The sequence below is a fragment of the Penicillium crustosum genome (assembly GCF_028827405.1).
Source record: "Penicillium crustosum strain IBT 35664 chromosome Unknown utg000001l_segment0_segment0, whole genome shotgun sequence".
NCBI lineage: Eukaryota > Fungi > Ascomycota > Eurotiomycetes > Eurotiales > Aspergillaceae > Penicillium > Penicillium crustosum.
This window is the reverse complement of record NW_026623122.1, coordinates 8509004-8534739: the sequence shown is the minus strand read 5'-3', so window position 1 is coordinate 8534739 and position 25736 is coordinate 8509004. Positions and strand designations below refer to the sequence as shown.

General features: G+C 48.7%; 10 protein-coding genes across 10 annotated transcripts; 4 read left to right on the top strand and 6 right to left on the bottom strand.

Annotated features, from left to right (window-relative positions):
* Positions 1–807: 807 nt before the first annotated feature.
* N7487_003161 (uncharacterized protein) lies at positions 808–1327 on the top strand (the record flags this gene model as incomplete). Its single annotated transcript, XM_056870908.1, has 3 exons — positions 808–985; positions 1092–1170; positions 1225–1327. The coding sequence occupies 3 exons, from the start codon at positions 808–810 to the stop codon at positions 1325–1327; spliced, it is 360 nt and encodes a 119-aa protein (XP_056735692.1).
* A 1794-nt stretch (positions 1328–3121) lies between these two features.
* On the bottom strand, positions 3122–4546 carry N7487_003160 (uncharacterized protein; the record flags this gene model as incomplete). The annotated part of the gene is made up of 1 exon (XM_056870907.1): positions 3122–4546. The coding sequence occupies one exon, from the start codon at positions 4544–4546 to the stop codon at positions 3122–3124; it is 1425 nt and encodes a 474-aa protein (XP_056735691.1).
* A 1159-nt stretch (positions 4547–5705) lies between these two features.
* N7487_003159 (uncharacterized protein) lies at positions 5706–6743 on the top strand (the record flags this gene model as incomplete). Its single annotated transcript, XM_056870906.1, has 1 exon — positions 5706–6743. One exon carries the CDS (start codon positions 5706–5708, stop codon positions 6741–6743), a length of 1038 nt encoding a protein of 345 aa, XP_056735690.1.
* A 595-nt stretch (positions 6744–7338) lies between these two features.
* N7487_003158 (uncharacterized protein) lies at positions 7339–8088 on the bottom strand (the record flags this gene model as incomplete). Its single annotated transcript, XM_056870905.1, has 1 exon — positions 7339–8088. One exon carries the CDS (start codon positions 8086–8088, stop codon positions 7339–7341), a length of 750 nt encoding a protein of 249 aa, XP_056735689.1.
* Positions 8089–8603: 515 nt separating this feature from the next.
* Positions 8604–12658, bottom strand: N7487_003157 (putative VPS9 domain protein; the record flags this gene model as incomplete). Its single annotated transcript, XM_056870904.1, has 3 exons — positions 8604–12196; positions 12261–12510; positions 12581–12658. The coding sequence occupies 3 exons, from the start codon at positions 12656–12658 to the stop codon at positions 8604–8606; spliced, it is 3921 nt and encodes a 1306-aa protein (XP_056735688.1).
* A 646-nt stretch (positions 12659–13304) lies between these two features.
* N7487_003156 (mitochondrial 37S ribosomal protein uS11m) lies at positions 13305–14006 on the bottom strand (the record flags this gene model as incomplete). The annotated part of the gene is made up of 1 exon (XM_056870903.1): positions 13305–14006. One exon carries the CDS (start codon positions 14004–14006, stop codon positions 13305–13307), a length of 702 nt encoding a protein of 233 aa, XP_056735687.1.
* A 96-nt stretch (positions 14007–14102) lies between these two features.
* On the top strand, positions 14103–15935 carry tim44 (protein translocase subunit TIM44; the record flags this gene model as incomplete). The annotated part of the gene is made up of 4 exons (XM_056870902.1): positions 14103–14109; positions 14336–15200; positions 15259–15263; positions 15403–15935. 4 exons carry the CDS (start codon positions 14103–14105, stop codon positions 15933–15935), a joined length of 1410 nt encoding a protein of 469 aa, XP_056735686.1.
* A 1171-nt stretch (positions 15936–17106) lies between these two features.
* On the bottom strand, positions 17107–18278 carry N7487_003154 (uncharacterized protein; the record flags this gene model as incomplete). Its single annotated transcript, XM_056870901.1, has 3 exons — positions 17107–17164; positions 17226–18226; positions 18276–18278. 3 exons carry the CDS (start codon positions 18276–18278, stop codon positions 17107–17109), a joined length of 1062 nt encoding a protein of 353 aa, XP_056735685.1.
* A 288-nt stretch (positions 18279–18566) lies between these two features.
* N7487_003153 (RIC1 family protein) lies at positions 18567–22056 on the top strand (the record flags this gene model as incomplete). The annotated part of the gene is made up of 5 exons (XM_056870900.1): positions 18567–18890; positions 18954–20348; positions 20405–20672; positions 20729–21204; positions 21256–22056. The coding sequence occupies 5 exons, from the start codon at positions 18567–18569 to the stop codon at positions 22054–22056; spliced, it is 3264 nt and encodes a 1087-aa protein (XP_056735684.1).
* Positions 22057–23565: 1509 nt separating this feature from the next.
* Positions 23566–24513, bottom strand: N7487_003152 (uncharacterized protein; the record flags this gene model as incomplete). Its single annotated transcript, XM_056870899.1, has 1 exon — positions 23566–24513. The coding sequence occupies one exon, from the start codon at positions 24511–24513 to the stop codon at positions 23566–23568; it is 948 nt and encodes a 315-aa protein (XP_056735683.1).
* Positions 24514–25736: the final 1223 nt, after the last annotated feature.

Below are 25736 nucleotides of genomic sequence, written 5' to 3'. Positions count from 1 at the left end.
AGAGAGGGAGAAGCGGCTCGAGGTTGTCATTACCTGCTAACAGTACGTTCCGAAGATTATTGGTTAGAGTGCCCATGTGATATTGCCGTAGTACGTAGCCAGCTAGCTCAGCTTGGCTTGCTGTATTTATGCAGGGGCCGGTTCGAATTGAGACAAGACCACATTCCCCAAAATCTGCTGAAGATTCCTCCTCCCCTTAGGAAGTGGATATATATCTTATTTCTACCTAGATATACATATTATGATGCTGAATCACGCCTTAAGCCTTGAGTATGTTTCTATTTAAGCCCCATGGGTGTGTGCTGCGGCCCGTCGTCGGTTGCTGGCGGAAGAGTCGTGGGGCGGGCCATCCCGTGGACTCCCACTAGTGGCTGCTGTACTTCGGGGTCGTATCTATGCGATTGGCCCGGGGCTGTGTATCTTTAACAATTCCAAGGAGTCCAAACAAATTCGGTTGCCTTCTCTTCCCAAACCGTTCTTTATCTTTAATGTCTCGCGTTTGGTGTCTTCACTTTGAGGATGAGGATGCCATCCTAGTTGACGGAGATGTTGTGACCTGAGGACTTTGAAGAAGACAATATCCTTCCTCTATTAGATAATGACCCCGTACCTCCATCTGGTCAACGTAATGTTGCATCCTCGGTTATTAGCTGGTCCATAATTTGTGTACATGGATCATTAGGCCGGGGGCCAGGAATGGGGGCCAAAAGGGAGCCATATCAGGGTATAAAATGAACCGTCTTCGCCTGAGAATACGTACTATCATACTTCTCTAAGACAACTTACTTCCTGTCTAAATTATTCACCATGCGTTTTACTCCTGCCTTCCTGATGCTCGCGAGCGCCATTGGTGCCATCGCCGCGCCCGCCGCTGAGCCCGTGGAACTCGAGGCGAGAGACGAGGGCATCACTATTAAAATTTGCTCTAGCATCAACTTGGGCGGAACCTGCATTTCCCCTGTGATCTACATCCAACATGACTGCCGTTCGTGACCACACCCACCATAACCCAATACCACCCCTTTCCCTCCTTCAGCATATTAAACCTGCAAGTTTGCCACCATTATAGCTAACTCATTGATTGCAAACAGACAACCTGAACGGCAGCCCCGTCATGGACAATGTCAGATCCGTTAGCATTCCTAATGGCTACCGCTGTCGCTTCTGGCAGTATGTTACCCGCTTGTGTTTTGGGAGATTCTGGCTAACTTGTGCTTTTTGTAGATCAACCACCTGCAATGGCGGTGGTACCGGTGATATCCAAGCCGGTGGCAGCAACGACATCACCTCGGGCTCACTGAGCTCTGTCAAGTGCTACAAGAACTGAATTGGCTACCCTGGAGAAGGGAAATGCTCGGCGATTGTTAGGTTTAATTCTCTTTATTGAGATGGAGGCTTGGTAGTCAGATAATTCAGATGGGTGGTTGGATTGTCAAATTGGTAGCCCGGGATATTTGTGGATAGCCCTGAGAGCTTGTCTCTTCCTCCAATCAACAACTATCTTCCCCTCTACGGGCCTGCAAACTGACATATTTGTAATTATCTGTATAAATTGGCCCTGTTTACTTGAATTGTCTAGGAAAGTAGTGGGTATATCAGTTTTAAATGTAGAGAAAGTGGGCGATTTGAATGGAGACAGCATGCACTACCAATTACAGCTCCAGTTCAACATCCTGTCAATTGAAAATGATTAAATTTACTTCGTATTTCGAACTGAAATACCGAGCCTGCGATGCAATGTGATGAAATTTGTATGTAGAAAAAGGGTATAAACGCCACTAAACTACATCTAGATAGAAGCGCCGATCTTACTTGATCTAGTAGGAGTCACAGTAGAAACCTCCCCCGGATTAGGGTTAGCGTTGCAACCTCAGTGGGTACGGAACAGAACGCTAAGGTGGGCATCACAAGGACATTGTATTAGTATTCGCTCTAATTAATAGGCTTAGAAGCGTTGTTTATTTACGGTTTTTTTCCACAAATATTTCTCTAGGAAGCCTTTCTAGAATATTGAAATTTTCAGAAACTCAGTCCATTCCATGGAGGTGAAAAAGGGACGAAAAGCTTTGCCTGACTGCCAATGCCAATGTCAAGGCCTGGGTGGAGTCTTAAGAATAAGAGGCATCAGCTAGCGTTGCTTAGTTTCTTCGAGTTATGCACGGAGTATGGAGTATGCACCTCCTTCATTTAAAGCGGGGAATGGCCCACCTCGGCCTATCACGACGTATTCCCCCGTCCTATCCAAAAATCGAGTCTAAGCTACGGAGTAGTGCTACATGAGAATGAGACACGGGCAAATTACCATCCGAAGTCAAACAGTCAGTTCACTTGCTCCGTACTCGTATAGAGCCCAGATCAATGGAATATCCGTCTGTGGGGCTGAAGGGACCTTGAGAGAATCACCGAGTGATCGTTATGAAAACCCCCTTCGCCCAAAAGCATAACCATATAGTTCAAGACTGACACGCAAAGCTTGCCCAATATCAATATTACCATCCTCAGGTAGCTAATCATCCACCCTGACCTTTACTTCTTCCCACTCGTCAAATATTATAACATCCGTGAATAAAGGAATGCATAACGCAATAAACTAGTTGTTGTGATTGGACCTGGTCTACAGAAGACAGTGTAGAGAGAAATAGTAGAAAATTTTGGACTTTTTTTATATCTTATAGAGATTCGCCAGCTATTTCAAATTAGCCAAGATCCTGAATACGTATTAGCAGCAGAATTTGACTTCGGCTTTATGAACTAAAGTGAGCACATATCAAAGTTGAATTTATGTGTCTGGCAAACGGAAATATACCAAAAAAAAAAACAAAACAAACCCCTCGAATTGCCCGAAACGGGAAACTCTCACGACATCCATATAACAGTCGGAAGGAGGAAAAGGTAGTAGCATAAATTAGTACTCCACAATCAGTTTCCAGTCTCATCCACAAAATTGACAGCATTTATTTGAACTCGGGGTTTCACCTGATGTGGATAAATTCCTCGACATTTCTATGACACAAAAAGGCATTGAAGTCCTTGAGTTCCCAGAGACTATAGAGTAGATAGAGTGCTCAAATCATTTCCACGTCGACCTCAATCTCTATAGACAAGATACTCAAAAAGTGACTCACACCTTGGATATCTCCCTCGGCCCAAGCCACATCATCAACCTATCCTTATCAACATTCCCCATGACCGCTGGCTCCAACGTCAACCTGACTTCCCAGGGCGAAGCCCGGTCCTTGTACCGAGCTGGGAAAATCCACGCCTCGCCAGGAACACGATGTTCTAGAAAATCGAAATCCCTCACTGGCCCCAATACCGGTCCAAAATCATGCTGGTAAGTCGGGAAATTACGCAGCGAGCTGACTATAACATCCCTGGGGCGTGTTTTCGCAGCCCAGTTGTCACTCGCGGCTCTGGTGGAGATGAGTTCCCGGATAGTCTCGTTGGTGATAGAGGCTTGAGCAGTGTGAACCAAACTCGCCAGCTCTGCGAGGAATTTAATGTCGTCGTGGTAGAGGCGGGGTGTGGTGTGAGTTCTATTGTTGGAACCAATCGTTGAAGAAATAATCGCTGCGAGAGGTGTGTATGCTTCGTGGAGAATCACTGCGTTGCCAAGGTATGATGGTGGTAGCTTTGGTCGTAGTTTTGAGCGCGCTCCAGCGACTAACACGGCGCAGGACTTGGTTGGCATTGGCGTTGGCTCGGCTTTTATGATAGCTCGGATCGTGCACAGCCAGATCACCGCAGTGAGGATGACGTTGCTGGATATCTTGCTAGCATAGTGATTGGACTGGTTCTTTAGGATGGTAGCACATTCAGTCTTGAGTTTTGCTACCTTGTCTGCATTGACAACGAACTTTCGAGATGCGGGTGTACATGGTATCGAACCTGGTGTGGGCTTGCATAAAGATGAAAGGTCCCCATTTTGAGAGTGAACTTTTATACTCAGAGCAGAGGCCGCTTCGAATATTTTTTGTCGACTTTGTTGTTCTTTCAGCGGATTTGTTCGTAAAATTTCCGGGCCTGCATTTGGACTGCGACATAACGCGGCAAGCGCATCCAGGATAACAGTGGTCCCAATACCATCTATCGCCGTGTGGTGAATGCTATAGCAGAGTATGATCCCGTCCGACATGATATTGGCTTGAAATCTTAAAATGGGACTTGGGTAGTCCTCTGCCAGCGCGAAGGGGATTGGGGTAATGTCCGCCACAACGTGACGTGAATATTTGGAGAAGATGGGCTGTTCGTGGTACTTTATTCTGAATATGGGATGTTGCAGTAGGAATTGTTTTGTTGGGGGTTGTATCTCGAAGACATTTTCCTTGCCTGGTACCCGGGTCGAGAAGGCAACATTTCCTGCCAGAAATGGTAGATATTTGATGAGGCGTTCCAATCCATCCTCTAAGATGGGGATGGCTTTGAAGGGGTCATCGAGAGAGAAAGTGAGAAATGATGCGAGGTGAACTGGAGACATATAATGATCGAATGGGGTGGCTACATAGGGCTCAAAGGTAGGAAGTTGTTGATCCGTTTTGAATTCCATATTGAAATCCTACGAATACAACCTATGCTCCGTATAATCGTGGGAGATATCAAATATATACCCGATGACAACCTGCACGGATCGAACTGCAGAATGATAAGGAGTGCCCATTCGATCGAGATTGGCGGTTAGGGCGAGAGATTAAAGTGGAAAAGAACGAATGGGATAACGTGTAATCATATTGTTGGGACAGAGATCTAGAAGGGTACTATGTAGAATAGGATGTGTGTGTAGAGGAAAGGACTGGGAGAAAACGGTATGGGTGGCCTGAATTTCCCAACACATATTGTTAACGCCATATTCACAGATGCATCTTCTACGCCTTGATCGGTCTTCCCCCTCAAGATAGCGGTATGCAATGAAGCTCTTCAGCTTTTGCATTCCAATACAGAAAGCGGAACTCCCATATCGTTGTGAAAGGATTTACGGAGTACCTCGTACGGCTTTAGGTTGCGAGGATAGCAGCAGACGGAAGTCCTCGGATTAGGCCCACAATAATCCCTACCTAGGCAGGGATTTTGAGGGGTCCAGCTGACCCCATCTACGGAGTACTCTTCTCTTGTATTTATAATCTTTTCTTGCAACTCAAATTTCCACATCTTAGAAAGGTCAAATGGACATGTCATATGTCGACAAAAAGATGTAGAAAAACATCGATTGCAGCCTCTTCCAACCCATTGTATGAAGGCGATAACCTCAAAGACACCACCTCGGTATGCTTGCGAAATCATCGCCTTAATACAGACATTTTGAAAGCTCAAGCGCTATAGATATTCAAACTCATAAAACACCTTCAATATCGGAAGATTTTATTTTCATGTTTATGGTTTCTATAACTACTCCCTTCCTAGATATACCACGCTGAGTCATTCTCAGAAACCTATAGCATAGATGATAATGATAATTTTGGCAGCCTAGGGAGTAGATAGAATGCAGTCTTGAGGCTTCGATACTATGGATGCTTCATTTTGCCTCCCATATACATGGATACCTAGGTATGTATATATTCATGGATTTATTTACGGCGCACGTGGTTGCCAGAAACCCTACATCGCGCCTGCTTTATTTCACTGATACCAATACACCCGACGCAGAATGACTCTCTCTACAACTTACCAACCAGATAACAAGACATTCATTCTCTTCCAGCCCTTCCATCATGACAAACGGGGACTACGGGAAGCTCGCCATTGCCACAGCCGCCATACTCGGTGTCCTCACACTCGGGGCACTGGTGTACTTGGTAGTGTGGTACATTGGACGCAGACTCCGCGCCCGACGGCTTCGTCGCCAGCAGAATCAGGGGAATGACCAATTTGATCAGTCCGCAGTGTCCCTGGCCGAGGACACAAGCAGGACTCTAGATGACTTCCTCATGAAGGATATCCAACCCGAGCGGAGCTCAATGATATTCAGCAGAAGCGGAAGCGGATCTCCCTCCATCACCATCATAATTGACGGCGGGGATGATGCCGAACACTGCAAATTTTCACCTCAGCCTTATCTCACAAAACAAGACACCGCACCTTCTTCATCTGCAGACACCTATACCTCTACACAGACCTCGACTCAGGAGTCGGACCCCGATGACCTGGGGTCTGATCAGACACAGTGGAGCAGCTCGGGACAACGTTCGTCAAGCACAACTCCAAGGGCATCCATCTCATCGTCCGCTATTCCAACACCGCGATCATCCCAGATTTGGTCTACGACCTCTGGTAGTACGCCATCAGACCAGGCTCAGAGAGGCAGCTCAGGACAGCACTCGTTAACGACGACACCGAGAGCATCTATCTCATCCTCTGTCATCCTGACGGCGGGATCCTCCCAGGGTTGGACTACGACCTCTGCCGGGACTGAGAGGTTTTCGCTCCTTAGTCAATCTTCAAACCACTCGCGCCGCCCTGAAAGTCCCGCTGGCCTATCAACAGCTCGCACCTCACAGCTATATGCACGTCGTTCGAGTGCTTCTGGTGCATCGAGCGGTCCAGCTCGTGAAGGTGTGTTGCAGTCTGCATCCCACATTTTCAACGAGGCGGAGACTTCTCGCATGGCGTATTCAAGAAATATCGACTCTGTTAGATCAATGAGTCCCACTTCTCCCGTTTCTCCAGTGTTGGTAGATGTTTCACCTGAGGGTGATATGCCCCAATGGACATCTGTTCCCTCTGCTCCCTTTCCTTTCGGTCATGTGTGACCGTTGATGCCATACCGTGGGGTGTTGGTTTGATCTTGCCTTTATGGCATGGTAGTTAGGTTAAACTCGACGAGGAAAAATTGGGGTGGATTCAGATTCCATGAATGACTAGGGGACTATCCCTTGCCTTTAATTTCCCTCTCGCCGTTAATGCTTTTGCAAGTTAATGTTCTCAAACGGAATTTCTTCTTGCTGACACCTCTTATCCATTATGTATAGTGTCCAGGTCCTTCCAATGCTTATTCTTTTTATTCGTCCTATTGCTCAATTGCATACTAGCCCAACCTAGAAATTAGGAAATGCCAGGTTTAAACAGCAGCTAACACTGGTAGTACGGAACTATAGGATGGTAAGCTGAATAACTCCAAGACATAACCTAAAGATATCCAATTGCTAATCATTTGCCATCAAAGAACTGAGTAAAATATACAGGACTAATAACCAAGAGAATAGACTCATGGATCGATTGTGTTGTTTTCAATTGCGTTTTCTGGTGCCGACAGAGCCTTCATTTTCCTTGCGCTGATCCCAGTCGGTGCTGCCTCCTTTCCCTCGGCGTGTCATGAATTTCATCATAGCAGTGAAGCGTCTTCCTCTAGATAGAAACATCGCTGGTGCCAGCAAGATCGGTAAACTGCTGATGTCTTTCCATGAAGGCAGCGTGTTTGGCATGACGGTCCGCCTTCACGTTCAACTCCTTAGGAATCCGCCAGAACTGAACACTGATCCCCTTCTCCTCCAATATTTCCAACTCCCCGAGAAGAAGCTCCCAAAGGTCCCGATTCCTGATTGGCTCTCCGGAGGTTGATACCCAACTCGAATGTAGCCATTCCCTTATCAAGCTCGTGATACCCTCTACCAGGTAATCCGAGTCAGTTGCAATGACCAAACGACTAAAACCATCTGCAGCCCAGTCTTTGTATCGCAGAGCTGCGATCACGGCGCGGATATGTGCACGATGGACTGTCAAGGTGTACTGTTGACCATCGGGCCCCTTGAACTCCAAAGGAAAGCGTGCCCACCCAGATGCGGAATCGTTGTACACGAAGGAACAGCCCGCTCTAGCGTTTGTTTGGCCGTTATCCAGACACGTGGCGTCCGTATAAATGAGGAATTCATCTTCGACGGAGCGGTTGTCTTCATTGAGACGGATGAATCGATGGACCCGGTCTGTTGCTGTGACTTTGGGGCAATGAGGGAACAAGGATTGCGGTTTATCATCTGGGCTTGGAGGAGTGAACTCTGTTGGGATAACGCGGCCACTACCAACTCTGAGTTCCGTGTACAAGATAGGAGGTAGGTGGCTGATAACATAATGCGCGGGGTTCACTTGGTGCAAGGCCATGGTGATTTGGTAGACGCATCAAATTGTGACTCCAGAGGATCTTGATAAAGCGTTAACCGGCGTTATTTGTATCAGGCAGGCAACATACCTTAAAGGGCTAACTTCAAGACTATAGAGACGATGATGCAAGCATTAGATGATGAGGGAGACGACAAAATAGAGCAAGTAACCAAGAGAGGGCTCTTAGCTCCTTCCATATTTGTCCTGGGATACCTGAGGTCAAGATCACAAGAAATCAATGATCATGATATTTCATTGAATGGTCTCTGGGCTACAAAAAAAAGGAAATACTAAAAAGCAAAGGGGAAATCCCACCTCCACGCGCCTCGCTATTCCAGTCCTGGAGACGCTTCAGACATAAAACCAACAAAGACTAAAAACACATACAGAAGCAAAGTTCTCGAACACATGTCCGCCATGAGATGTACAGGTAGAAAAGTAAGAAATGAAAGCTGATACAAAAGGCAAGGTGGAAAGAAATCCTTCAGGTCTATCCGGATATATGATCTTCATCTTCATGCATTCATATCGCGCACACTGCGTAGGCACCGTTCAAGGCGTTTGCCGCGCTCCTTTTCGCGTACAAGGGTGTCTTTGACAAACGCTCGGATGGCGTCACGACCGACCTTTTCCCGCCATGAGGTCCAGCCAGCGAGTTCGCCGACTACGACATCCTTATTCCACGAGATTTCTTTCGCCAGCCGAGTGGACTCGGCTTCGCCATCGCGGATCTTTTGTTCAAGGTCACGAACAGACTTTTGGCGAGACTCTTCGAATCCAGGCAGGTTGATGTTGAATTTTCGGGGGAGGGAGGAGGAGAGGAGAGAGGAGCGAGAGCGAGAGATATGGCGGTTTGTTGAAGAGAGGGAGGACATGAGGGCTAGTGGGCGGGATAAAGAGATGAGGATTGCGGCGGTTGTGTTGTCAATTGATGAAAGAGCTGCCAAATACTGAAGAAGAGCGGAAGAGTCGGATCTAGAGGTCGATAGGTAGGTAGCGTAACGGGCAAATGCCTCGATGTGTGAGATCGGAAGTGCATTGGTTGGCGCTCGAAGTGTAGCAAGGACAGATGAGCATATCATCACCGCATCAGCGAGATCAGATGTTGAATTCTGCAATGCGTGCCCTCGGCGAATTAGGGACCGCGTGTTAACATGTACACCGCGCACCATCTCCTGGGCGTGGGTAATAAACTGTTCCGTGTCCCGCATGCCCTCTAGTGACACCGGCGCATATTCATCTGCGATGGTCTCTGTGAGCACGGCAGCCTTGCGGTGCGATCGGTCGGCCACCATCTCAGGCTGAAGTTCTGGAACGAGGAAGAACTCCCATAACATTTCGTGAGTTGAAAAGGTTGGATGGGCAAGAAGTGTCTTCAGGAACCGATCCAGTCTTTCCTGGAGATCATGGAGCACAGACCGTGATGGCTTCGAGTGGATCTGGAATGGATTCCGGAAATCCGAGAGAGACGGCATGTAAGATCCCGGATGCTCCACTGCAAGCCATTTTGCCAGATTCTCAAAGTCAGAGAAATTGCGGCGACATGTCGTAACGGTGTATGTAGTCGATCCGGGCCGCGATGATGCCTCTGATTCAGTCGGAGGGAATGGCGCGCCGGATTTGAGAATGAAGCGCACGGTTGCATCCTCGACGAAGTAAGACCGAACGACCGTTGTCACACGACCCGAGGGATCTCCGCAAGCTGATGGAGGATGGGACAGCAAGATCAAATCGTCGATGCGATTTCGCACCTCATCATCCTTGGCCAATTCCACAGCCGTCAAACCACGGGCTTCTTTAACATGAACGTCGACTCTTGGGTCTAAAAAGAGGATGCGAACTTGATCAACTCGCCCGTACTTGCTGGCCACCATCAACGGGGTAAATCTCTTGTCGTTGGTTGCGTTGGGGTCGCAATCGCTGTCCAGCAATATGCGCCGGGTTATCTCAGGGTCTCCAACAATATGCAACAATGTATTCCCCTTCATATCAACATGGTCATCAAGCTGGAGAGGTTTGTTGTCACCTTGCGCCCATTGCGCCGCAGTCAAACCGGCTTGGACCATTGATTTGTATTCCGGATGATCATATGAGCGACAAAGCGCAAAGAGCGGTGTTTGCCCATGTTTGTCCCGTTGTCGCCATGGAATAATGTTACCAAGTCTCCCCAGCAGCGAGGGTGTGCTGAAAAGGTAATGAGCAACAGTACGACCATGGACGTCAGATTTGGTCAAGTAGGACGCAACCACGCTTATATTTGACTTTGCAAATAGGAAGTCTAAGAGGATCTTGACTATGTCGTTGTGTGCGAGTTGAACCGCAGCATTTAATAGCGTGGTTCCATCGGCATTGGTGTCTTGGATGATTTCTTCCAAGGGGTAGTATTCTTCTAGAGTCAGCAGGTACTTCAAAGCCTCAGCCTGACGAGCCTCAACTGCCATCATCGGTATGGAATGACCAGCAGGATCTTGCGTTCTTGTCAAGGTCTCAATCGAATTGTCACCTTCAATCCCACTGGCCATGGACCCAAGGGTTGTAGTCCGCGAGATGAATGAGACGGCTGATGATTCCGATAGGCTGCGGACGTCCATTGAAACCTTCTTGATTGGACGGTGAGGGTGTGATTCTTGGATAATCGAAAGATCATCCCAAGTTTGGAATGGGAACACGTGGGATAGCGGTGGTGCATCGACAACAGCTTCATCTTGGTATGGTTCGCCATTTGTATGACTTGTGTACGAGTTCTCAAGGAGATCATCCGGCTCATCAGCGTCATCTGTTTGGAACAGTACAGACTTTCGCTCCGGTTCCGGTGGAGTCGTATCGTCTATTGATTCATGGTCCCCGTTCGGTTCCAGTATAGATTTCATATCCGATATTCTGCCAGCCTTTGTTGCTTGCCACAAACGTCTGTTCCGAACGCTCGCACGCCGTAACCCGGCGGAATCGGTAACGAGATACATCAAAACAGCTTCGAATGTACTTAAAGCATATCCCATCTCGCCACTATCAACGTCGTCGATGTAAATAAAATGCTGCATGTACAACAACCGAGCTTGGAGATGCCGTATTTGAGAACGAATGACCACAACAAGCAACAACGACACCAAGACATCAGCATTGATCGTAACAGAGGAAGATCCCTTCTCAGATGCCGAGCCGTCGATTTGATCATAACTTCCCGGGAAGGAGATAACCTTCACTGTTCCAAGAAGAGTATTCAGCATATCATGGGGACATCGAGCGTCGTTGATCTTCCGAAATTCTTCCACAGCTCGCCCAAGTCGGCGAGTCAGTTCTCGCTTCCCTTCACGTCCACCTTCGACGGAAATTCCAACTTGGGACACATCAATACTCTCCATCTGGCGAATGCGGGAATCCAGCTCCGTATCCTCTGGTTGGCGGAATGAACAAAGACGAGGGAAAAGCAGTGGCTCGTGAACTTGCTCGGCAACATAGCGTTCGATTAGCCGCTCCACTAGAGGACCGGTGAGGTCAGTAGTCGCACCAAGCAACGATAATTGCTGCTTGTCAACGAGGCGGAAAAGATCAATGGCCGCAGTCACCGCGGTTTCCAAGCTTCGACGCATGAGATCTTCGTCGTCCTCGAAGTATTCCTCAGAATTGAAAGGCAATCGCCCTCTGCTGCGTGACGACCAGCTGCGGATGGAAGAGCTTTCATCTGTCCAAGACTCGGTGCGGGACAACTTATGGACGCGTTCACTGCCGGACGCGGATGGCGATCTTGAGGGTGGAGGCGGCAATGGTTTACCAAGTTCTTTTCCAAACTCTTTGAATAATCTTTCCAGGCCCGGGTGCATCTGCCTGGCAATCATTGGATAATTGGCTAGAAGCTCCCCAAAAGATTTGATCTCTTGTTTTGGTGGCGTCCCGATTGAATCTCCGTTTCCATATTTCTTGTCCGGCCTAGGTTGTTCAATGATCCCAGTGTCGGTTCCAGGGACTACCGCTGGTGAGATCTTCGCAGGGTCATACGTTCCGATCAATGGGCGAGAGATGTAGTAAATCAGCCATGGACGCGATTCATTGGACGGGCTGTAATATAACACGTCTGAAAGCAGTTGCGCCTGTGTGAGTGACTTGAATCCTATTATAGATAGCCATGTTAGCAAAATATTCAAGCGAGCGCATTTACCACCCAGTGCTCTCACCTTTGTTGCTGTATACTGAGTTGTCCTTGATGATCACCGTCCTTCCATTGAATGTCGTCACCTGCTTTGCTTTCCCTCGATTCTCTCGCACATTGTTCTCCTCTTTGGAATTCGCAGAGCCAGTGTGGATTGGGATACGGAGCACATGGCTCCCTAGGAACTCCTCCGACGCGACAAGATCGGAATATAGCAGGTTGGACTCCCGGTCGCGTGAGCCGATGAGAGACTCTGTCGTTGGAACTAGCAAGACCTGAGGCGCACACGCGATGTCAATTAGCCACTCCGGATGATCCGATGCAAGGTTCACAGCCTCCACCTACATGATTCTCGACCGGTATACACTGGCCCGGGACAGTGCTTCGGAAGAAGGCGCGAAGGAAAGGGTTTAGAGGGTGCATCCAAACGGTTTTGGACGGCCCAGTCGAAGGACTCCAGCAACCATCAAGGCGTTCGTTTCAAAGCTCCGCAGCAGGGGAAATGTGCGCCGTAAGATTTCGCGGGGAAGAGTAGCTCGCATCCAACAGGCAGCAGCGCAATGTGAAGTCAGAGGGGGTCGTTGAATTTAGTGAAAAGAGCTGCAAATAAGCTTGAACAAAATCACAATGCTAGATCGCAGAAAACAAGAAGGCACAAGGATAAGAGTTGAAGCAGAAGCACATGTGTTGCGGGTGAATCGAGAACGTGATCGACAAGTTGATTGGCGCTATACCGCATTAGGTAATTATTCCATTCAATACACTGCGACCTGGCCATGCTCTTGGATAGCTTCGGAGATTGCCTAATTTCCTAAAATATATTGTCAAAAGAGAACAAGTGTTGGACTCAGTCTCAACTTACCAATTTACAAAGGTCTTGCTAGTAGATTTTGTGTAGTCCTGTCATGATATTTCTAATATACAGAGAATAGATGGCAACAGGCATGCCATGTAGATAAAAACACAAAAAAGGACTGCCGAGGTCTCTCCGCACAATGCAATCCAGTACAGATATGCCACACAAGCAGACAGCCCAAAATAAAAACATGGTCTCTCCTGTAGAAAGAGATCAACCCAGTCTACGCACGTGTCTGCTGCGAGTACCACCGAACTTCAATCGGGTCGAGTCGGTCACTCGCGCAACAAGCCCCCGAATGTGTCGTCCTTCGTGGCCCAGTAAGACCTTTGTAAACGCATCGCGACCCTTTCCAAATCCGCGGTACACGACCTCCAACCGCTCGATCTCCATCAGGAAGCCCTTTTCCTGGATCTGATTCATAACATGAGCGGACAGTTGGTACGCAGGGTCGAATCCTGAGCGACCAGCTTTGCGGAAACCTATCTGACCACACCCAATGGACAAAAGGGGGCTACCGTTTGGTCGTGTCAAGGTGAGGATTGTGTTGTGTTTGTGGCAGTAGACGTGCAGGTGGTGGGGAGGAGCTCGGTCGGCGTAGGGATTTTTGATCATGTCGGCTTCGAGACTTTCGGCCATTCTGGAGTAGTCAGAGCTACCGCGCGAGGATGGAGCACCTGACCTCCTGCCCTGCATCATTTGTGTGATTGCAGAAAGCGGCGATGAGGAGCCGGAAGGTGAGCCGGGTTCTCGATTCAGGATCTGTTTCTCAATGTCGCTACCATCGTTGCGCGCAGAACGCGTGCTTTGGTGGGAGAATGGACGTGTGATGCTCAATGAGGGGATTCGAGGCTGAGATTGGCGGCATACTGAGGGCAATGCCTTGGTCAACTTGCTCATCGAAAAGGAGCTCATCGTGGTGGCTGGGATTTGCAGCGGCAAAGGAGGAATATCAAACGAGGAAGCCGACACTGAATTATAAACAGCTGATCAATTAAGCACAAATCACCAATGCGAGGTGCCGAGATGACCACAAAGCGCGGGTGATGTAGAGCCGTTGTCGGACCGAAGGGAAACGCTGGAAGTTTTTCGAAGTCTTGGCATCTGCACTTTTTCCTTTCCCCGAGATCTTTGCCTCCTCCCCATCACCTTCTTCATATCGCGTCCAGGCTGGGCTGGAATCCATCTTTCCTCTACCCCCTTATTTAATTCTATTTTGTTCTCCTATCCCATTAACGCTCTAGAGCATGATTCCGGCCAACATGTCCGCGGCACGAGCCGTTTCCTTGCGGTCCCAGGCACCGTCCCTCCGAGCATCATCTCAGCGGTTGTCTCGCGCCGGATCATATTCAACCGTCGCAGCTCAAACATTCACTCACTCTCCCAAGAGCCACAGAGCCGTCCTTCAATCCCCTTCCCACCCCATCTCTCAACTTGTCTCACCATTCGCTGCTCTCCCTTTGACGCGGTCTTTCCACGCCGCAACCTCCCTTTGGCAACAACAGCAGAAGCAACAGGAAGGCAAGCAGGGCGAAGACGCAAAGTCCGAACCACAGGACGAGGAGTCCAAGAAGGAGAAAAAGAGAAGGAGGAAGAGAAGGTTCCACCGCCACCCCATGGAGACAAGTCTCCTTGGCAAGTCTTCCGTGAGACTCTGCAGAGCGAGTTCAAGGCCTCCAAGGAATGGGAGGAGTCTACTAAGGCACTCGCCTCCTCGGCTCACCAGTTCACTGAGAATGAGAATGTTAGACGTGCGCGCGCTGCTTACGAGGCTGCATCAACCGCCACGAGCTCCAAAACCTCCACAGCCTTCAAGACGACAGGTCAAGTCATTGGCAAGGGAGCTGCTTGGACATGGAACACCAGCGTTGTGAAGGGTGTTCGGAAGGGTGTCAACGCAACCGGAGAGGGCCTCGAGAAAGCCACGAGACCCGTTCGGGAAACCGAAGCGTACAAGAGTGTGAAAAACGCCATTGATGATGGCAGCAGCTCGCGCTATGGCGGTTGGGTCGAGAAAGAGGAGCGTCGCAAGCAGCGCCAGCTCCGAGAGGAGCAGGAACTGAAGGCTGGGAAGTCTCTCCGTGTCGAGGAGAGAGTTGAAGACCCCAAGTAAGTTTCGATGGCGGCAAGGTTTCAATTTTGGCTTTTCTAACTGATTTATCTCTAGCGCCGGTACCAATATCACTCTCCACAAAGATTCCGCCTGGAAAGACTCCTGGAGAGACTTCAAGGACTCCAACCCCATGATGCAGAAGCTCTTCTCGATCAAGGAGAACTACAACGAATCTGAGAACCCCCCTAATCAGCACAGCACGCAGCATCTCCGATCGCGTTGCTGGCTTCTTTGCCGAGAACGAGACCGCCATGGTCATCAAGAAGTTCCGGGAGATCGATCCCAACTTCCAGATGGAGCCTTTCCTGCGCGAAATGCGTGATTACATGTTGCCAGAAGTCCTTGACGCTTATGTCAAGGGTGACGTTGAGACACTCAAGCTCTGGCTTTCCGATGCTCAGTTCCATGTCTATGCTGCTCTTGCTAAGCAATACACCACTGCCGGACTCAAGTCGGATGGTCGCATTTTGGATATCCGTGGTGTGGATATTTCTCACGCCCGTATTCTGGACCCCGGTGACATTCCTGTGTTTGTCGTCACTTGCCGGACACAGGAGATTCATGTCTACCGCAAGATAAAGACTGGTGAGCTAGCCGCTGGTACGGATGACAAGGTGCAGCTGGTCACCTACGCCATCGGATTGACTCGTATCCCTGATGAAGTCAACAACCCCGAGACTCGGGGTTGGAGATTGATCGAGCTGCAGAAGGCTGCCCGTGACTACATCTAAGAGCGCAATCCTGCCCCTCTTCACCCTATACTGCCACATTTTTCTCTAGCTTATTGTCGGCATATTCCCTCGTGGATCTTACCCCCTCTTGCATCTTGACTTCCACTCCACCCTTTTCAACTGTACAATACAACTGTTTGATATCAAGCCAGGTGGATCCTGGCACCTGTTACGGTTACGCCTGTTCCAGTGACTCCGAACTCGGGCCTTCGCTGGTTAATCGGATTTTCTTTTCTTCATGTATTAATGCTTCATTCGTCTGACGTTTTGCCTCAAGTCTTACTTTTGAGGACCTACGACTCAGTCCGCTCAAATCTGACTGTTCCTTCCCATAGACTAGGACGCGTTGGATTTTACCTGATGGCATTTCTCTGGGCCTTGAGGTGTTCTACTGGCGTCTTTGTGCATTTTGTTTCCACTCTCCCCTCGCCACTCTGTATGACTGCATTGGGTTATTGGTTTTGGTTTCTGTTGGGGACAGAATGGGCTCCCCATCATATGAAGCTCCTTGAAAATTGTGTAAATATATAAACAAACATTTTTGGCTTGAATTATTTTCGCTATATATTGTAGTTATCTTGAGATGTCGACCCACTGTAAAAAAATATATATACACATACCACCTCCTCATTGCATTCCTTATACTTCTATACTATTTGCGCCCTGCTATCTGTTCTAACACCCGATGCAGATAAACAAGAAGCAATCTTCACGAACAAGTTTTTCCTTCTGAGCTTGGACGACCAGTCAACTTCGGATAATGACGAGGACGAGAAAGAGGACAATACCGAGCCCTCTCCCGTGACTAATAGAGCAACGGGGTTGAGGGAAACGCCTATCAGCAAAAAGAAACAGCGCAGACGATGATGATGAGTGTTCATCAGACACAAAGCCATGTTATTTACGAAGGCAGACTTCTACAAATCTGGATTCAAAGAAAAGGTAACATAGAACGAACGACTAGTGATTTGGAATTTGACGGGGATGAGTACCATGACTCTACTGCCGAGGTAAACATGGCAGTCAAGAGGTGTTCTACTATGGACGTGTCCAGGAGGAAAGGAAGTGACATTTTTTTTCTTTCTAAGGAACGCTTTGAAAAGTGAATTTGCTACATGGTATATCAGATTGCGTCTTTCAATTTCATGGCATCAATCATCGAACCAGAGATTTACTTCTGGCCTCCAGCACCGGCACCGGCGCCACCGCCGCCCATCATGTTACGAGCCCTAAGTCGATTGTCAGTAATGCTAATGCGATTTCCGAGGCCCAGATATTTCATAGACTTACATATCCGCGATGTTGGGGTCGCTCATCAGGCTGGACATGTCAGGCATGCCGCCACCCTGACCAAAGTTTTCGGCCATCTGGCGGAGGCGGGGGTTGCTCATCAGGTTGCCAAGCATATCAGGGTTGCTCATGAGATTCTGTGCCATGCTGGAGAACATCGGGTTGCTCATCAGGGAGCCCAGGTCGGGCATACCACCAGCACCACCAGCGCCGCCAGCTCCGCCACCAAGCATGCTAGCCAGGGAAGACAGGTCAGGCATGCCACCGGCACCACCGCGCGAGGCACCAGGAGCAGTGTCCAGTTCCTCAGATGGGGGCTCGGTGTTCCGGTTGGTCTCTTCAAGCTTGCGTCTCGATGTCTCCAATCCACGCTTCATGGCCTCACTGCCACCGTTGCCCTCGGCCTCAATACCCTTCTCGTATGCCTCCTTGGCGGCATGGTAGTCTCCCATATCGAAGCGAGCGAGACCCAAGCGGCTCCATGCCTTGGAGTACTTGGGATCGGCGGCAGCAGCAACCTCTGCATCCACCGCGGCCTTCTCGTGCTGGCCGGAAGCGGAAAATGCGGCGGCGCGGTTGGAGAGATAGATGGGGTTGGCCGGGGCGATCTCGAGAGCCTTGGTGTATTGCTCAATGGCAGCGGCGTAGTCCTTCTTGGCCATGAGAGCATTGCCCTCGGACTTCAGCTTATCGGATTCAGGTGTGGGTACACCGGACTTGGGCTTCTCCTCCTGGGAAGTCTGAGCTCCTGCAGCCGATTGCGGGGTTGACTTGTTGCGCAGCTTCTCGTAGACGCTGTAGATTCCGGCCAACGATTGTCCGCCCACGGCATCCTTCACAGCGGCCTCATCAGTAGGGTCAACTTTGAAGGTATCCGCGATACAAGACTGGGCGATTTCAATAGACTCAGCATCGTCAGCGGTGAGGGTGCCATCTTTCAGGCTGGAGCCGAGGAAATCGATAATGGCCAAGGCCAAGCGCTTGTTGCTTTCTGTTGGAGCCTGCCATGAATCAGTACCTTGAATCGATCGCGACAGGTGAGAAGCTTACCATTATAGCTGTCTTTCAATAATTACTGCGAACGAAAGATAAACAACGTTCAGGAGTGACCGAGATGGAAGAAAAAAAGGTGAGGCAATGCGGGGGATGAGCTTTTGCACGTGATCGTAGCTTATCGTTTCCCCGGTCTGTTTCCATCCACGTCGTTTGGACTTTGTTACTTTACATTTGAATTTGTGTTCTGGGGTTCTTGTCCGCACTGCTGACGGAGAATTGGTTCTTTGGAGATGACTCCATGTGAGCTTCATTGTCCATATTAAACCCCTGAACCTGACCTGAGCCATGTACTGGCCTCATGGAGTTCCCAGGGTCTACGCGGTCAATGGACCCGATATTGCCTATGCCTCTTCTGACGAGGATCGCGAAATCCTCAACACCACTCCAACCAATGAGCGCAGTACTTTGAACGATATAGTGGAAGCAAGAGGAGAGGACGGTCAACATGAGTCCGCAGACACCCAAGCCCTTGAGCCGCAAAACAACTCGCCCCCGGACACCAGCAAATCTGAATGGGGAGATGAATCTATTAAGGGAATTTGTGTGTCTCGATCTGGCCAGATGTTTGCCACAATGTCAGAGTCATCAATTGCTCTTTGGCAGACTAGGGTATGTCGACAGCGACGTTATGGTTCATGGGAAGTCCGAGCTGGCGACTGACAATTCTGGCAGCCTACAGCAGTAGTTACGGCTATCTCTCGATCTCGATTCTCGTTAAAAACATACGGTCCGAACGTTTCAGTCCTTATGCACCCGGATTCCACGATCCTTGTTGTACAGACCCTCAATGGGTACCTACTCACATACTCGGTGGCGGTGGATTCAACGACTCAAGTTTACCAGCAACGATTCGATCACTCTACACACCCTCGTCGTCAACAATTAGCCCGATTTTCCGCAGTTGAAGAGGCCAATGTAGTTGGGGATATTACCATCCGCTTCCGAATGGCCATCAAAATCGAGTCGGGAATCGTTAAGGCGCTGGCGCTAGATCAAGAACTTGTTGTCGCCACTGTAAAACCACCTGCTATACAATGCATTCGGTGGATGCCTGAAGCCGGAGGAGCACAGACTACATCTGAGCTATTGAGTCGCATCCTAGGGATCTCGAAGAAGGTCTCGATCGTGGACATGGTTTACGATCGTGCGATGAATCTCCTCATCTGGATCACTAGCAGTGGCCAGGCATATGCCGTGCAACGAGATACGGGCTTGCAGCAAGATCCCGAAGCAGCTAAGAAACTCTTCCACGGACATTGCTTCCATAATCCGAAGGATGACAGCGAGAACGCCGTGAAGGTGACCGTAAATGCACGCTTCTCTCTGTTGACTGTGAGCTGTTCGAATGGCGAGGTCTTGGTTTACACCGCAAAAGATTACATGGGGAACATTCCGCTTTCACAAAAGCTCCAGTTACCAGCATCGCCCACAACCACCGGGGCTTTGACTTTTATGAGCTATTCCCCTGATGGATATTGCCTGTTTGCTGGTTTCGAAAACGGCTGGACAACATGGAGTGTATTTGGGAAGCCTGGAGGAAATAGCTTTTCGGTGGACACCGCGTTGGCAAAGGCCAATTCGGAGGATTGGTTAGCTGGGGTGTCAGACGGGTGTTGGATTGGCGGTGGGTCGGATATCATTCTGTCTGGAAAAAATGACCGTCGCCTGTGGGTTCTGGAGACAGCCCGCAGTGCCTTGACTGGTTGCTTTTCGTCTGCAAACTTGGCTAGAGGCCTACTGCAGACCAGTACTGAGTTTATCCTCTACCGCGGTCACGATCTTCCAGACCTTATGACGATCTCAGGAAAGGATTCGTTGTGGCATCATGGCCAGTATCCTCCAGCATATCTTCATTCCCAGTGGCCGATTCGATCTTGCGTCGTGTCTCAAGATGGACGGTATGTTGCAATTGCAGGTCGGCGTGGCCTCGCACATTACAGTGTCACCAGCGGCCGATGGAAGGTATTCGAGGATTCAAAAGCCGAAAACTCTTTTGCTGTGCGAGGAGGCATGTGTTGGTATGGCCACATACTGATCGCAGCGGTAGAGAGTGATGGGTCATACGAGGTACGATATTTCTCCCACTTGTGTTGGTTCCATGCATGACTAATTTGGATTGAAAGATTCGTCTTTACTCGCGTGAGGATTCTCTCGGTAACAATTCGATTATGTTCATCGAATACCTCCCATCACCAGTTGTGTTCATTGGACCATCTGGGGAAGATTCTCTCTTGGTTTATACATACGATAACATTCTGTACCATTATATCATTAATTCGTCACAGCCTCAGATCACTCTTGTCCCTGTTGGACAAATCGCTTTCAATGGGATTGTTCGGGCACCCTCTCGAGTTCGATCGATTAGCTGGGTATTGCCGGAGGAGCAGATGCGTGAGTTAACCTTTTATTTCATGCATGATACGAGCACACCATTGACAATAAAGCAGGAAACGGTGATCCATCCCAAGACGTGAAGGTCGCATCCGTCCTTCTTCTTGTGGACGGCAATTTGGTATTGCTGCAGCCCACGGTGTCAGATGCGGGCGACCTCAAATATGATATGCGCGTCATATCCCATGATGTCGAGTATTACATCTTGATGCGCGACCAGGTTTCCTTCAACTTTTCCTCGCAGGTTGATGAATCCCTACCCGCCAGTCCTTCTGTTGATATGGCACTAGAGCCACCTCATCGAAGTCTCTCGCTCCGGGATTCTCTTTGGATGTTCCGGGGCCAAAACTTGCTAGCTTGGAATGATGTTCACGATGTTTTGCGGGAGGAGCTGGTGCCGGCACCACTCAACATCCCTTTGGACTTCTATCCACTGTCCGTATTATTGAACAAAGGCATTGTGCTTGGCGTTGAATCGGAAACGATGCAACGACGCGATGTGACATTCACTGTTCTAAAATTCGCCATCCGAGTAAGTTACTTTCTCTATCGATAACATCTTGTACTGACCTGTGCGTCTCAGACACACCTCTTCTTACCATATTTCCTCCAATATGGCCTCACCAATATTGGGACACCTGCGGCTCTCGCTCTCTGTCGCCACTTCTCTCACTTGTCTTATTTTGCTCATGGATTGGAAATCCTACTTCACCACGTGCTTGACGACGAAGTGGATAATGAGAGCCGAGCAAACAAAAGCGAGGATCCACAAGCACGAGCAGAACCACTACTCCCAACCGTAATTGCTTTCCTTCAAGCCTCGCTTCCTCCCAGGGATTACCTTGAGATTGTTGTACAATGTACACGGAAAACAGAGCTTCGATCGTGGCGCACACTCTTCACCTACCTACCCCCACCCAAGGATCTATTTGAGCAGGCCTTGAAGCTTGACTCCCTCAAGACTGCAGTCGGATACCTCCTTGTACTGCAGGCATTTGAGGATGAGGAAGAAGGACACGATGGCCGCATCGAAGAATACGTTGTTCGTTTGATTGCTCTCGCTTCCCAGAAGGGAGACTGGGAGTTGTGTGCTGAGCTGGCCCGGTTCCTTATTGCTCTGGATGCCTCGGGCGAGATGCTCAGGCGCGCAATTTCCCGAGTTGGTCTGCGATCCAACTCCCAGTCCTCCGTGAAAGGCACGTTTCCTGGCTCGGCACCCCGGTTTGGTCCTGCCGGTGTCCAAGGCCTTGGCTTGAACCTCCCAATCAGGTCGCCATCATGGGCGTCTCTTTCCCCGACATCGTCGCTTTCACCCCTTCCAAGCCGGCAAGATGGTGATGTGTCAGATGAAACTTCACATTCAGTAGATGAGCAAGGTAGATAATTAATTGAAATTTGTTGATAGTAAGAACAGCGGAATACTAAGTTTATAGTAACCCCCGTATACACCACAGCATAGTCCATACAAAAAGAAAAGAATCCCGCAATTTGACAATTTGGAATTTCACTAAGCCGAAGATCGTCCATACCATAGACTTAATCAAAACCTACAAAGTACGTCAAACCAGCCATTGCCGGGGTTCTCAAATAAGGCCGGTCAGGTTCGTTGACATCTGCCTGAATTGCATTCTCTTTGCTCGGTAGACAAATAGCAATCCACACGCGACGAACAAGAGTCACCGGGACATTTATGTTGAGATTTAGTTGATACATGGCCATTCGTGTTTGACACTGCATAATCACTATCGACGACTTGGCACTTGATACTCTCCACAAGACCGCCGACATAGGCTATAGGGCCTCTATCTGATTTCGATGCCTCGAACATGGCAGAATGGGAGCGATCGAATGCTACTATTTCAGTTTCGCATCTTTTATCACTGCCACAGATACTCAACATCAATCGTATTGTACTGGGATATGACAGACACTTACCTATAAAGAGTGCAGATGTTCTTCTTGCCTGATGCTGCCTCGCATGGGATATATACCGACCCAACGTTGCGATTACTAGAACACATTAGCTCCGTTTTGTAAGGAGAAAACGAGGTAGCCTTACTAGGTTCTGTCAAGTGCTTGACATGAGCCATCAAACGGTAGTTCCTGATTGTGAGCCCAGAAGACCTGGTTCGTGTAGATACGGGGTTTCGTGGAAACATCTGTCTGTCCCAAAGCCATCAGAGGGTGGAAGAGTACGGGAGCAAAAGTTATGACACTGGAGACTAGCATGATGGAATATCGAGCTTATAAACCCTAAGAAGATGAATTGAGTTGATCAAGTATATTGGCGAGTGGATACACGACTCTATATACCATGCCGGGTTTTGGTCCGGGTTGATGTGGGTGGGTCTTGTGTAAGGGTCACTCCACTGAAGCAATCCACCGGAGAATAATACGAAAGAGGCTAGGAATACCTGGCATGAAATGGTTACAATAGGGCATCCTACCAGTGTCCAAGGTCTTGGCTTGGATTATGATGTTCCTCGATGGTCAATCATGATCTACAGAAAAGAGAACTGAAGGGACTAGCATAAACAAGATCGGGGAGTACGAAGCTGCAACAGATCCGAAGAATCCGGACCAGAATCCTCAGCGAAACAGCTTTTATGAGTTTATACTCCTTTAATTGGCCAGATTACCCTTGCTTTATTTGATAAAATCAACAGGAGCAGCGGAAGGAAAAGGAAAATAAAGGATTTGTGAAAATCATATAGTATCATTGTAAAAGAACTTTCTACTTGTGGACATCAACTTACCGCATAATGTCAGCTGCATTCGCTAAACGCCGCTATATCAAATCATCAGTTTGAAACTTACCAAGGGTTATCTGGGCAAAGGACTATTCAAGGACACAACAGATGTGTACAGAACCCGCCTACATCACATAGTGGGATTAAGCAGTTCCAGGTGCAGGGACCGGCTCAATATCAAATCGTAGGTGTATATGGTACAGACGACCGAGAGTGTGAACTCTAGCGATGCGATGCGTACCTCTCTCCCAAGCCCCAACAACAAGACATGCCGCTGCATTCCCTAGCTTGGTACCTAGAATCTCTCGATAGCCCTCAGTGCCGTGCTCCCATACCTGACTCTGAATTCGATCAACTCTAGGCCAATCAATGCCATGCCTGGGGTATAGAATTTCCTGCACGTAGGGAAGGGTCTCCTCATTTTGAACATTAGTAAAATAAAGATATTTGAGGGTATCGATGGGGTAGTCAAACTTATATTGAGCGAGAGCGATATGCGACCAATTCGGCCCGGCGTATCGGTAAATACACTCACCAATTATAAGGCCCTCTGCGAAAGAATGTTGATACTCAGTCTCCTTTTTGTAGCCATCCTTGTCATAACCGCTGAGTGTGAGTCTTGCAAAACGGCACCTTTTACCTTTTGCTCGGAACCCTAATTTTTCCAAATCCTCCTGGATGGGTAGAGGTGGGTCATCAAACTGGTTCTCCGAACAATGAAATCTCTTTTTCTTATCACTGTGATTGAGTAATCCGAACAATGTATGTTCTGATAGTTCACAGGGACATTCGTCTCGAGTTGGGTCAGCAATCCATGCTTCGTATGCAGCTCCCTTTCGGTAATACTCGGCGACTTGTTCGTCCGACACCGGGGGACTATTGTCATCACTTGCATCGCCAGGCGGCAAAGGGGGCAACTGTCCATCACTGGATATACTATTGTCATCTGGAATGGGATAAGGCACAAGGGATTCGGCGGGCTCTGCGGATTTAGAGGCTAGACGTCGGCGGGTTGGGGAGCGAGAAGAGCTAGAGTCATCCACCTCGTTAAGCCCACGTTTGAAGAGCTCTGCTGGTTTTTCATCTGCCATCTTGAGTCCGAGTTTTGCTTTGTTTTATGTTGTGTAGAAAAGAGCGGGAATTTCGGGTGTAGTTAATTGTGTCTTGTAATAATTCTACCTCAAATGAATACTTGTGACGAGGAAAGGAGAACCCCGATACTTATATACTCCTGGTGAACTGGCCTTCATCATTAGATAAATGAGGGCTATTAAAGGACAAAACAGAGAATCCCTTAACGAAAATAGGACATCCAAGAGCCAGAGCAAGCCATGAAGATGCCAAAGAGCGCGGTGATTTGGTACAAAGAGAGCAGAGACCCACGACAAAGAGTAGAGATACATCCACAAAGGGTTTAAGGTAGTATAAAGCCAAAAAAGCCTCCTTTGTTGGAACGATACCATTCTAATCTATATATTATATTTGTCCTGAAGCCAGGGGTAAAATAACAATACCAGCTATCAGTCTACCATTAACAGCCCGGTGTGAATCTTTAATGTGAAGTTTGGGACAAGAACCCTCTAGCTGCACAAGGAAGGTTTATACAGAAAGAAAATGTGAATTGCAGTGCCACGAATAGTAATTGGCTAACTTGAATGGAGACAGGTGGATAGATAGAGTTAAGAAGAGTGCGTCTTTCCAACTATGTAACCCGACTAAATAAGCACTTGACTCAACCCAACCACGACACTATCATATCCCATCATAACAGATACAAACCATAGCTATGATCTATGTATCTAGACTTTCGATTCTGGAGGGGTAATTCCTGCAGGCCAGCGGGTTAACCGAGAGCTGCCAGAAACAATCCGCAAAGCAGCAAGCTGCCTCCGGAGTGCCCCCCAAGGCCTCCAAGTATTTCTCCAAGAAGCGCATATTGACGGCCATTTGAACAATACGAGAAAGAAGAGCACAATAAAGTAAAGTAAGCGCAGCCGGGCAGGCAGCAAAGAGCTCATCTGTGAGCGCAGAGTGGTGTGCCTCACCAACACCACCGGCAATGCCAGCTAGAACAGCTTCTTTCACGCTTTGTGAATTTTCCCCTTTAGTAACATCAGCCTCTGCACAGGAAGACACTGCATGAGTCCCTGTGTGTGAACTTTGTGGTGTAAGCTTAATGGAGAATGCACTGGTGGGAGTGGAGGGATCCTGGTGTCATTAGTAACTTGAGGAGACAGAGCAGCCTTGCTAACAACTTCGCACATTGTAAAGCCCTCTTGACTTAAGGAAATATAGCTAGAAGCCACAAGAGAGG